Source organism: Prionailurus bengalensis, chromosome C2, assembly GCF_016509475.1.
Source record: "Prionailurus bengalensis isolate Pbe53 chromosome C2, Fcat_Pben_1.1_paternal_pri, whole genome shotgun sequence".
Lineage (NCBI taxonomy): Eukaryota > Metazoa > Chordata > Mammalia > Carnivora > Felidae > Prionailurus > Prionailurus bengalensis.
The window spans coordinates 94,009,493-94,023,051 of NC_057350.1; the positions used below are offsets into that span (position 1 = coordinate 94,009,493).

The window sequence follows — 13,559 nt, forward strand, 5'->3', positions numbered from 1 at the left end:
CTTGTGATCTGGAGGGAAGGGAAGCTTTGGTGGGAAAAAGTTGAGAAAGGTTTCTCTTACTCCAAAAGGCTTTCCTAGGCATTGGAAGAAGGGGGAGAAAATGTACTTTGTTGTGTTATTTATAGAAAATACTTATATCTAGATATTTCAATTAGTTTTTTAAAGTACAAATTGCTCATCAATGTCTGTTCAAGAGTAGAATAATTATATTAGACTTAAGAATTTTATTTTTAAAATCAAGTAAAAAAATGACACCTTGGAAAATAGAATTTTTATTTTTATCTTAAAGCAAGTTCAGTGTAGAGGTGCCTGTTTACAAACTTTCTTCATTTAATTGGTTTTCTTAATATGAAATAGTATTTCCAGAACTAATTAAAATTTTATTCTAATGAATATTCAAGACCAAAATATGTTATCTTTGCAGTACAGTATATAGATTTTTAAATCATCCATAAAGGTAATTATATTTTTTTACATTCTTAAAAAGTCATATATTGTTATTGATGCCAAATGGGTTGTTTGCTTTCTCTCAGGCCATGATTGAAGAAGCCATCACCAGAGCAGAATCTTTCTCAGTTATGTATACACCATTTGCAACAAAAATCAGAGCTGATAAAATAGAAAAAGTAAGAGAGGTTTTCACAAAAACTCATCCTGCATATGTGGAATACATCTACACAGGTAATATTCAAGTTGTCAGCTGCTAGTTTATTTCCATTAATAAAATGGGTCATTTCTGCTTTGTTCGTTTATTGTTCCAGTTTTAGGAGTACATTGCTATTGGTGGTGGGTTTGGGGTTTTTTTTCATTTTATTGTATTATTTTTTTTTCATCATGATAAGTGTACTTTTTAATCCCCATCACCACCCCATTCTCCCACTCACCTCCCCTCCAGTAGCCAGCAGTTTGTTCTCTATAGTTAAGAGTCTGTTCTCGGTTTACCTCTCTCTTTTTTTTCCCCTTTGCTCATTTGTCTTGTTTCTTCTATTTCACATATGAGTGAAATCATATGGTATTTATCTTTCTCTGACTGAGTTATTTCCCTTAGCATAATACTGTTTAGCTCCATCCATGTTGTTGCAAATGACAATGTGAGTGTTGCAATGTAAGTGTCATTGCAAGTGACAAGTAAGATTTCACTCTTTTATGGCTAAGTAATATTCCATTGTATTCTGTATCCATTCATCAATCAGCGAACCCTTGGGCTGTTTCCATAATTTGCTATTGTAGAAAATGCTGCTATAAACATCAGGGTGCATGTATCCCTTTGTATTTTGGGGATAAATACCCAGTAGTGCTATTGTTGGGTTGTAGAGTAGTTATATTTTTAATTTTTTGAAGAAACTCCATACTGTTTTCCAGAGTGGCTGCAGCAGTTTGCATTCCCACCAACAGTGCAAGAGGCTCTCCTTTCTCCACATCCTTGCCAATGCTTGTTGTTTCTTCTATTTTTTTATTTTAACCATTCTGAGAGGTTTGAGGTGATACTTCGTTGTAGTTCTGATTTGCATTTCCCCCTGGTGATAAGTGATGTTGAGCATCTTTTCATGTGTCTCTTGGGCATTTTTTGTCTTCTTTGGAGAAATATCTGTCCATGTCTTCTGTTCATTTTTTATCGGAATATTTGTTTTCTGGGTATTGAGTTGTATCAGTTCTTTATATATTTTGGACACTAACCTTTTACCATATATGTCGTTTGCAAACATCTTCTCCCATTCAGTAGGTTGCCATTCAGTTTTGTAATTGTTTCCTTTACTGTACAGAAAATTTTATTTTTACATAGTTCCAGTAGTTTATTTTTACTTTTATTTCCCTTGCTTCAGGAGACCTATCTAGAAAAAAGCTGCTATAGCTGATGTCAGAGAGATTCCAGCCTATGCTCTCTTGAAGGATTTTTGTGGTTTCAGGTCTCACATTTAGGTCTTTAATCCCTTTTGAGTTTAATTTTGTGTATGGTAAAATAAAGTGATCCAGTGTCATTCCTTTTGCATATGGCTGTCCAGTTTTCCCAACACCATTTGTTGAAGAGACTGTCTTTTTCTCATTGTATACTGATTTCTCCTTTGTCAAAAATTAATCGACCATATAATTTTGGGTTTATTTCTGGATTTTCTATTCCATTCCATTGATCTATGTGTCTATTTCTATGCCAGTATCCTGCTGTATTAATTACTACCGCTTTGTAATACAACTTGAAATCTGGAATTGTGATACTTCCAGTTTTGTGTTTCTTTTTCAAGATTGCTTCAGCTGTTTGGCATCTTTTAGGGTTCCATAAAACTTTTAGGATTGTTTAGGAGGACATTGTTTTAATCTGATGAGTTGAAATGGGAAGTTATTTTAAGGTTTTAAGTAGAACTAATCCTATGGGTCTAGCACAATATTCCTTGTACCATGATGATTCTATGCGTGAAAAGGAGAAACCCTAAGACTTTTTTAAATGAAAAAATAACATGTGATAAAATGCCACCTTTCCCCATACTCTTTACTAGTAAACTAGATGACTATAGTATTTTCCTAAAGATGGATTTTTTTTCCAGTGCTATTTCTACTCTCCTTCCATCTCTGTCACACTTCAAACCTCCTTCTTTCCTTATGTTCTTGGATCACTGATATCCCAATGAGATCTGGATGGTCAAGTGTACGTAGAGGACACAACATTAGTGTTATCCTTTTTTCCTCATTTTGTCTTTGGAAGCCACTTGCTTTTATTAATTCATTCAAAATACTTTTTAGTATCTATTATGTGCTAGCTATTATTCTGAATTAAGACAAAGATTTTCTTGTACAAAATTAAGAGTCACTCAACAACTACCATGTTGAGCGAAATCTCTAAATGCACATACCTAGTATCTCATCTTCCTATTAAGGGCCTTTCAGTTCCTTTTTTCATGGCTTTGGGGCCAAGTCACTGATTTATATGATTAGTAATGCACTCTGTTAGTGATCACTTTTAAAGTGCCAGGCATTCTACGTTTATTATCTCTTGTTATTCCCAAATCTTATGGAGTAAGATGATTCTTACTTAGAAATAAGAGAACAACAACCAGAGAAAACAAATAGCTTTTCCAAAGATGCACAGCAAATCACTGGTGGCAGGCCTTTGATTTGAGCCCATGTCCTTGCCATTGAGCTATACCATTGCCATCTGATAGGAGCAGAGGTGTGATAGAAGCATTACATTTAGGTTCTATATAGTCCTTGTTTTCTCCACAGTGCCTCAAACTCTGTGGAGGAAAGATATTAAGTAAATCTAACTAGTGATGATTGAATAATGAATCTCTAAAGAACAATGAGAATTTGAGGGCAAGGAAAAGGAAGAGGAAATACAGTGCATGCTATAATGACCATTAATGCTGATTTACTTAGTGTGAGCATTTTGTAAGGAAGTAAATAAAAATGTTTCAGAACTCACATTTTCTGCTAATTGTTATAAATCATTTATTATTTTGTTATGGATATGCTAAGAGTTTTGGGAGGAGTGGCTTTAATAGCACACAAGAGTCATGTCAATCTAGTGTCATGGAAAATGAATCGGATTCAGCTATTTCCATTTCTATTCTTGGATCCATTGGTAATGAAAAGAAATTCATTGAAGATCACCTGTATGACAACTGCTCTACTGGTAGAATGAATTTAGTTATATTTAACCTACTTCACAGAGAAGTCATGAAGATTAATAAACACTTAGGAAGCACTGTTGTCACTGAGAGCTTAAAAACAATAATACCATTAATAATCCAGATTCATGTCTCATATAACTCCATCAACCTGTTATCAAGATGAATTGTGATCTATTGGCAAGAGATTCATACTAAAGGATCTTATACTTTGGAAAAGATGGTAATTATAAGTTACTAATGATTATTTCTATTATTTTATAATTACTAATTGCTGGAGTATGACAGTGCTATATAAGAAACTAGAGAGGAAAGACAGCTTCTGGAGGTAGAGAAGGCAGTCTAGAATTTTAAATTTCATTGGAATTGGGTAGGTTCTTTGCTCTGTAGAACCTGTACCTTGGGCGAACAAGGAAGGGTATTGCACTGATGACATTACTTTTCTCTGTTACAAATCAGTAAAGGATCTTCCCCCAAAGTCATTGCTGGAATGACAGTGAAACCATCGTTATTAACTGTATATGCACAGCCTTAGTGGTCTGGCTTCTAAGGTGAGTGAGGACACAAAGCATAGGAATAGGAAAGGTCAAATGTTATCTTTAGCATCTTACAGGTGGTACTAAGTGATTAGGGCAGGCATCCGTAGCCAAAGGTAGTGGCTAGAAAGAGAGTCACACTAAGAGAGTAGCTATTTTGTTTTATTGGCACTTCTCCAAAACCAGGATTTTCCTTTTATCTTCCTTGTAGATGGAATTTAAGAAACTTTTATTCTGCCAAAAATGTATTCAGTTATTTATTTCAACAAATAGCCATACAGCAGTATGACTGGACAATCACAAAGCAGATGTGTGCAGACATGAGGCTTTTTTTTCCCCTACACATATTCATTGTTTGTCTGTCCAGACCCAATAATATATTCTATCCCATTGCAAAGGAGTCAGTCTCATTCAATCATTTCTAAAATTTAGTCTTTCTTCAGTAACTATTAAATCAAATTCACTAGCTTCCTTCCCCTTCCCATGGGATTTTCTTCTCCCCCTGGTCTGGTTTCAACTTTCACATAGCTCAGACATATCCAAAATCCAAAGAGGTCAGTAGGCATGTGAGGAAAGTTTCTTTTTTCAAAGTTTGGTGCAGGTTGGTACGGTTGCTGATTACATGGCTAATTCAACTTCAGATAATCTCTGTTGGTTTGAGCAGGACCAGATGGGTTCATTTATGTAAGACGTTAGGTGATCAAAGGATACGTATATGAGTTCCCCATGCTGCCTTTTGGTGTAGATGCTTCTTTATATGTACACCAACCACCCTCACCACATAACTTGGCCCAACCTACAGCCATTCTCTGAGATTCCCTTTCCCTGCCAGAATGCTGGCTTGTAAACCATGTCACCTTCTGGGTCTTACTCAAGAAATCCCCTTTACTCCACTAAAGACTGAAAGTAATTTTAACCCTCTCTCCAACTTGTTATGCTATTTTTCTATTTCTCTTCTCCCTTTATGCTCCAGAATCCCAAGATCCTCAGGATCAACAATAGAGATGGGTGGTTTGTCATCTATTCATTTAGTCATCAGACATTTATTGGACACATATATTCCAGACACTATTCTAGGGAGTGCTAGAATATACCTGTTTCTAAGAAGGGATCTGATTTTAGTAATTTGTAATTCAGGGCGAATATTGGACTGTATTTTTCCACTCTTTTATAGAATGTTTTCAACTAAAACCTAAGCTCTAATGGTAGAATGGAAGGCTGACTCTAATTAAAATCATGATGGAGGAGAAAACAGACAAGGGAGCAGTTTGGACAGTGCACTGAAAGTGGCAAAACTAGCTAGTTGTTTACCAAACTATTTTCTCCCCATATATGCAACTAGAATACATTTCCAACCTCCCTTACAATTAGGTGAGGCTTGTGACTGAATAATGACCAATAGAATGTGGGCAGAAAAGATGTGGGCCACTTCCAGGCCTGGCCTGTAAAACCCTACATGCAGAACTCTCTTTCCCTGGCTACTGACTGAGTGGATAGGACCATGGAACTGAAGAAGCCACAGACAAAAGAAGCTTGGATTCCCTGAATTACTTTGTGGAAGGTCATCCACTGAATACCCACATGAGCAAAAACCAAAATTCTATTGCTTTAGATCACTGAGATTTGGAGGCTTTTGTGTTGGGTGTTTTTTTTTTTAATTTTTTTTTAACGTTTATTTATTTTTGAGACAGAGAGAGACAGAGCATGAATGGGGGAGGGTCAGAGAGAGGGAGACACAGAATCTGAAACAGGCTCCAGGCTCTCGAACTCACGGACCGCGAGATCATGACCTGAGCCGAAGTCAGCCGCTTAACCGACTGAGCCACCCAGGCGCCCCTGTGTTGGGTGTTTTTGTTGTTGTTACATTAGGAAGCTTTACTCTAATACACTGCCTTACATCATAACAGGTAGCAGCTTCTTAGTCCATCTGTAATGCACACAATAAATTCATGTGAACTCAGTGACTGAATAAACACTCCTTCATTTGCAATCAACTCTACACTCAGAAACGCTCAGAGATTGTACACATTCTTTCCTATCTCACACTCACTCATCCTTCCCTGGACAACTACAGGTGAATGCTGTCATACACACATGTTTGTACCCACCCACAGAAAGATCACATTTCAGGAGACTCACTGGGCCCTATGGAAGGTAGAACACAATTATATAGTTTTCATTGCAGCAAGAGAAATTTAGGTTATAAGTAAGAATTTCTAAATTACAGAGGCCAACTAAAGAAACAATCAACAGATGAAGGTCATAAAATCTATACCTTGAAGATCTTGGATGAGTTTACCTATCAAAGTTTTGCTGGATAAATAGTTATTGTCATTAAAACTTGGAGACTAACACATTTAACTCTCCCAGCAGGGGCTGGCAGACAAACCCCCAGTTCAGAAACTCTGCCCAACTCCAGGTCACCTTCATCAAACCTGATAGTATTGAGTTCATTACTCCTTGGTCACGTGACAGTGCAATGAGCCCAGCAATAGCTGGCAGAGGTGGCGGTAATGAGCGGGAAGGGTTTTCACAATAAAGATTCCCCAGGCAGTGCATTTTTCTCTAGCTAGCCCCCAGTTCATAGTAACCCATGTCAGGGATTCTCACATGAGAAACAGATGGAAAGAGAAAAGCTATAAAAATAAATCCATTTTGAAATGCAAACAGGTATAAATATTTTGAATCTTTTTATTGTATAGACTGACTAAATTAGTGATTTATTGTGAGAAAAAACCCCTTCACCCTCAGTGGCAGGTACTAAACTATATTGCCCTTTATAACTTCTACAAGACTGATGAAGGAAGGTTAAAATTAAAATCTGCCTTTTGGGACAACCAGGTTTACATATCCTCGGGAACTTACCGTGCATCTTTTGCTATTTGGGGAATATGGTAAGACCCGCGAAAATCTTAAATCCTTATTGTAATAGAGCTGTATTGTATTATGTTTTACGGAGAAAAAATTACTGAATTTTTAACAGTGTAGCTATCCATTTTTCTTATTTAAGGAAAAATCCAGTTTGATTCATGCAGAGTAGTCAGGGTATATAAAACAAATAATAATTCATCAGCCCCAGAATTATTATGTTTTCATTTATAAAGATTTTGCTTGAGATTTTTACTCATATATTCCAGTGAAATAATGCAATTTTGTATAGTTCTTATTCTTGCATGGTTGTATTTTAATAATAATAAAGTAATACAATAAGCATATCCTGTCTCCTCTTGATGAAAATATCAAGATTTATTTGCTAAATAAATAAATATTCAGTAATGGATCTGTGCTTAGTAATGTTTAATAGAAAAGTTTTCTGGATCAGATATCAATTACTTTAACACTGAGGTGGATAGAGTCATATTTTGTCTTTCCATTGCAATTTAACTCCCAAGAGTAAATATGTATGTTCAGACGAATAATATATTGTTTTAAAATAGACCTTTAAGAATTGCTTTTTACTAAAATGTATAACCCTGTTCTTTTTCAGTCATCATTTACCAGTAAGGATAATACATTCTTATGCTTTCTAAAATAGGAAATAAAAAATTCCTCATTTTATTCTTTCTTCTTTAAAATATTATAATTTTATCATGATCATGAGTTTTCAAGATAAGACTATTTTCCTCTCTGTAATTCACTTTCTCAAATGGAAAAGGTTATAGAATTAAAGAGCTTATATCCCCAGTATTATTATGAAAGTGTTACGACCGGGTTGGTTATAAAGATGATAAATCATCTTGTATTTGTACCACAGAATTCTTGTTAGAAACAGAGAATCATTCCCAAAGTATGTAACTCCCCCATATACAGAGCTAAAGTCTCTGTTCTTAAAATATGAAAATGTTGGTCTTTCCAATGGGAAATGTGGTTTTCTGGCACTACTCTGTCTTCTCAACAAACAGGTCACTTGTCCTTTGCAGTAGCAGGTTACGGCACTGTTTGCTTCTGGTCTCCGTCATCTACTGTTACCTTTCACGATTGCATTTTTCCTGGACTTCTCTGGAACTATATAATATATCCTCCATAGTATATTTTCTTATAGGATCTGACTGAAGACAGACAGAATGGCATTTAAAGAAATGCCGTTTAATAATCCAAAAATAAGTGCGAGTAATGTAAATTTTTACTGCAGCTTCTCAAGAAAAACCAATGAGTTAGGGCAAGATGGAACTCTTGGAATGGGATACATGGCAGGAAGCAGGTATTACAGGTACTGTATCCATAATGCTCTGCAAAACGCATACACACATACACATACGTGCGCGTGTGTACACACACACACACACACACACACACACACACTTATATGGCAGCTTCTCTCCAAGTCTCTTTCCTACTCTAAGCTCTCCAAATACTCTCCTCAAATTTATTCCCTAATAAACAGATAAGTAGTTCCTTTCCAGTGTTAATCTCTAGGAATATTGTGAATGAGATAGCTGATCCTGTTTAATTCTAACAAATATATAAAAATTTATAAAACACACTTTGTGTATTAATCTCATGGCTTTATCATCCATCTCTTACTTTTCCTTTTGATGTGTTTTCCTCAAGCATTCTTTCACACTTTTTCTTATGTCGTATGTATTTATGTAAGGCAAGTCATTACACTTCTACCTTGGGATATAAACAAACAAATACATAGATTACCAATCCAGACAATAAGGGAAATTGAGGTTTTCAGATTATGTAAGACTTTATTATGCATTCTTAGTTAACTACCCAAAAGTCACTTTCTATAAGATGTAGAATCTAACCAAAAATGAAAAAGTAATAATTATGATATAGATCAAGACAGATTATGCTAATATACATTTAAGTTCAATTATTGGTAATAATGTCATAATAATATTATCATAATAATGGCATCACCAAGATGCATTCAATTTTGCTATCTTTGTAGTAGCTGTAAAAATTAATTCCTAATCCTCAAACTGTTGTGTCTTAAATAAGGAAAATATTCTTCCCAGATAGCTAACTTGAAGAATTTATGACTGTCTTGCATCTCAGCTATAATATTTTAAGGAATCCATAGTATTTAGAAATGTACAAACTACTAGTTAAATCCCTATATCAGAAATCTTTGGTTTCAAGTGGTAGGAATCACAGCTCAAACTGACTTCATTATATTTAAATTTTAAAGGAGGAGAGGGAGGCAGGGAACAATTGATTTGTATTATTGAAAGACCCACAGGTGGCACTGCCTTTAAATACAGCTTAATCCAACAGCTCATTCACTGCTCTGTTTTCTGCAGTCAGCTTTATTCTCAAGTTCTGCCTGCTATCCCACTTCCTGTACCATACTTTCAAATGCTAAGATCTTGAGTAATAGCAAAATGCTCAAATGTCATTAGAGATCTCAAATCACACTGTTCTGAAGAACAGTGAGTGCCTCTTCCACACAATTCCTGAGACTTGCTCTTCTCATCAGCCCAAATTGCACTTATGCTTATAATTGAACCAAAACTGAGCTCAGAGTAATGCCGTGGATTGACTGGTCTGCATCAGTTAGGTCACACTTTTAGAGCAAGTAGAGATTGAGGGAATTCTCCAAGGGGGAAAAAAAAGGAGGAGGGAATGCATAGTAGGTAACCAACCAACCAATGGCCATTCCAATTCTCATATAGAGCAAAAATACAGCTGTTTATGGGAATTATAACAACATTGTATTATTTCACTGATCATGAGTCTAGTAAATATTGATAGGATAGCAGTATCCTTAATATTTATATCGTTTCAAATCTACTTTGGTGGGGATGGAATTAAGGCACTTCCCCAGAATACAATGCAGCAGATTGAACATAAAACTTTGGAATCAACATGAATTTCGAGTGAAATAGAAATGAACTATACATAAAAATCCTGTGGAATTATTTATTTCACTAAGTGTATATATGGGTTATGAGAAGAAACTTAAAAATACAAAGATTGGTTTTGGAGAAGTAGACCAGAAGTCTGAAGTGAGAATTAAGAATCTTAGGAATGGAAACCAATTTTTTCCACTTACATCTAGAACTCTGAAATTATAATGAAGGTCAACGGGAAAATGTAATTTATTATACAAAGATTCATTATATATATATAGCTTTCTCACACATGGAATGCAAAAATCACAATATGCTATGTTTTTAAAAGTAGAAACTTTTATTATTTATGGGGGGCAATAATGATAACTTAGCTGTAAAGTTGCTGCCTTTTGCTATTTTCTTGCTGATGTGAATTTGTGGATAACTTCCAAGATAGAAGTATTGGCATTAAAAGGAGTACAAGATAAAACTCAGAAAATGGTTGGGAAAGAACTAATGACAAAGTGTTGGCATTACGAAGGCACTGTAGAAGTTAAACTCTGAAACTGATCAGTAAAAAGAAGTCATATAAAACTGACATGGTCCCATCTCATACTGAGCAATTGGGACCTTTAGAAATGAGATTTCACTCTAACCCAAAATGTCAGAACATTTTGTTATGGACAAAGGGCAGAGAAATGACATAGACACCAGAAAATAGAGAAGGAAATGAAACTTAGAGAAAGGTGGTGATAGAACACTAACAGATTTGCGTATTTCTCAAAGAGTTTTTAAACTTCTTAAGCTTTTTCTTTAAAAAAAAGTCTTTTTTTTGCTTTGAAAAGTTCATTCACAATCCGTTGGCTATGATTCTGATGAGGTGTCCAACAGAAAATACTGATGATGATGGCGGCATCTATGTTTTGTACTTTACTTCCAGAGAGTTTAAATTTTATTTTATGCATATTTAGCTTCATAACAGATAAAGCTATCCCTCATATATATATATGAGTCTGCTGATCTACAATCAGTATTTCATGTTTGCACAGATGCTTTTCTGGTGGTTCTGACAGTTTCACTAAGTCAGACTCTCTCTATTAATCCAGTCCTCTTCTGTAGCTATGACTTCATATTTCCCCAAGAACAAGCTGCAGCCAGGGTACAACCTGAATATGAAACTAATTTTTCCATCCAGGAAAAGCTCAAATTGTTCATTTGAGCATCTATTTCATTGGATTATTTGATGCTGGTTATCTTACTTCACTCATCCTTCGTACGTTGAACAGAAATCACTTAAGGTTTAGGTAAAATAAAGAACAAAGGCTGTGACAAAGAAATAAGTCATATCTCAGAAGCTCTGAACATTTTATTTGTTCTTTTTGAAGTTATTTTTTTTGAAAAAGATTTTTTCTGAAGTTTTCTTTTTTACCATTAAAAACTCAGGATTTGGAAAAGTTTGTTTTTAGATTCAAATATTGATGGACACCCACTAGATGCTTGGGGCATGAACATAACTTGAAGATGTCATTCTCAAGAGGATTAAAACCTGTTAAAGAGATAAGACATACCCCCATGAAACCTTAAGAGACTCTAGAGTGAATAGTATAGATTTCTTTAAGAGCTTGAAGGGGGATACTGAAATATTCAGGAGACTCTTCATGGACAGGGTGGGACTTAAATTAGGTACATCTGGAAGGATACTCATTTACAATATGAGAGAGAATATGTAAGTGTTTCTTGGTGGAAAGAACTTTTCTGAACAAAGAGAAGTTCAGAAGCAGGAAAAGCACAGGCTGGTACAAGTTAGTGAAATCAGCAGAGCTGATGATTAAGGTTTATACTGGAAAAAATGTAGGAATTAGGTACAGATTGTGAAACAGATGCACACAGTTGAGAGGCTTGAATACCAGGAAAGAAGTCACTGAAGTTCCTGAGGAAGGATGTGACAACCACAAAGGCGATGTTCCAGAAATATTCATTGGGTGCTGGTGTGGAGATATGCTGGCATGAAATGATACCAGTGACGTTGGTTGGGAAACGTTTTCTGTAATCCAGATGTTATGATCATAAATCTGACCAGGGTGGTAGAAATGGTTATGCTAAGAAAGGAGTTAATATGAGATGTATTATAATGGCCAAATTCAATTAGTTTTGAAACTCACTAAATGTCAGGGAATAAGAGGAAAGAAAAGTCAACGATAGCTTCCAGATTTTAAACCCAAATAATTGGGTGAATAATAGTTATCCTTATAACACGTTGATGAAAAGCAGGGAAGAAGGAAGTCGTGGTGATTATAAAAATCACTTTTGAAGAATGTATTCGCTGCATTGTTGGTGGTAATTTCTATAAGGATGAGCAAATAGCAATGTCCCAGGAGGCATTTGGAAACGCTGTGTTTGAATTGGGTGGAGATTTTCAGGTAAGACTATACTTTCCATCCCTAATGTTTTGTTTAGCAGTAATCGCTAAAGCCACCAGAATAGAGACCAGCCCCCCTGCCGCCAAGACTGTACGTATGAAGAACTTATCAGTGATCCAAGGACAGCTTGGAAGACCACTGAATGAGAAGGCAAGAAGAGCAAGGGAGAAAGAGCAATCAGGAGGGGTGTGTGTGTGTGTGTGTGTGTGTAGGAGAGAGGAGGAAACAGAGACAGACAGACAGACAGAGACAGGTAGAAAGAGAAGAGACTGTCACTGAACTCCAGGAAAGTGACTTGGAGAAGAAGGAGGAGGGAAACAGTACAGAAGGTCAAACTGCATGAATAACTTGAAGACCTGAAAACATGAATAACACTGAAGACCAGCCTTCTGTGGTACAATAAAATGTTCTTGATAAAGGGCAAACTTTATCCTCTTTTGCTGAGGTTAGAAATCTTTCAAAAAGAATTGAAAGATTTTGTTTTTGCAAGAAACTTAATCTGCATAAACTATGTTTGATATTCTTTTTTAAAGCATTCACTTTCCTAATGGTAAAAATTTGGAACTGCATCATACCTGAAAAACTGATTTTTTTTAATAATAAATTTGGTCATAGTCATCTAAATTTCACCTCTAATTGTGATAAATTGTAAAAGAATGCATTAACGGATTTATTTCTCATGTTTTCTTCTGGAATGACAGAAGCAAAGCGAACATTTTTAATCAGTTCAACTTTCCTACCAAAGAACAATACAATCTGGTTAACTTTCATATCCATCAGGGGCACAGGGCTTTTCGGACGTAGGTAGAGGTTTATGAGCATAAAATTGAGAACAATTAGCACTCAAATTAATGTTACATGAGATTCAACATCTGGTAAGTATGTCGTCATTTTGGGTCATAGACCACCTGCTAGGCTAAATGTTCATACAACTGCAATTTACTCTGCATACAAATGGAATAAGAATGATACTTTAAAAAAATTTTTTTCTCTAAATTTAACAGTTTGAATGTAGGGGCCTTCTCATGTCTTAAAACTTCAACTAGAAGTTCATAATAGACGGAACACATGAGATAAAACAGGGGATTGAAAGGAACAGAAGATACTTTTATTTTTGTAAGCATATTTTATGATAAATTAGCTATATTGCTAACATTAGTTTCACTAGTCAATCTAATCACTGCCACTATCAGTGCCATT

The 13,559-nt window shown here is 35.4% G+C and overlaps 1 protein-coding gene across 1 annotated transcript in view; it reads left to right on the forward strand.

The window, feature by feature from the left end:
• Positions 1-13,559, forward strand: part of SPATA16 (spermatogenesis associated 16) — a 252,495-nt gene that overhangs the window by 188,950 nt on the left and 49,986 nt on the right. The window contains exon 7 of the mRNA XM_043593302.1: positions 534-681. Coding sequence (XP_043449237.1) covers positions 534-681 — 148 coding nt within the window. The remainder of the gene's footprint in view (positions 1-533; positions 682-13,559) is intronic.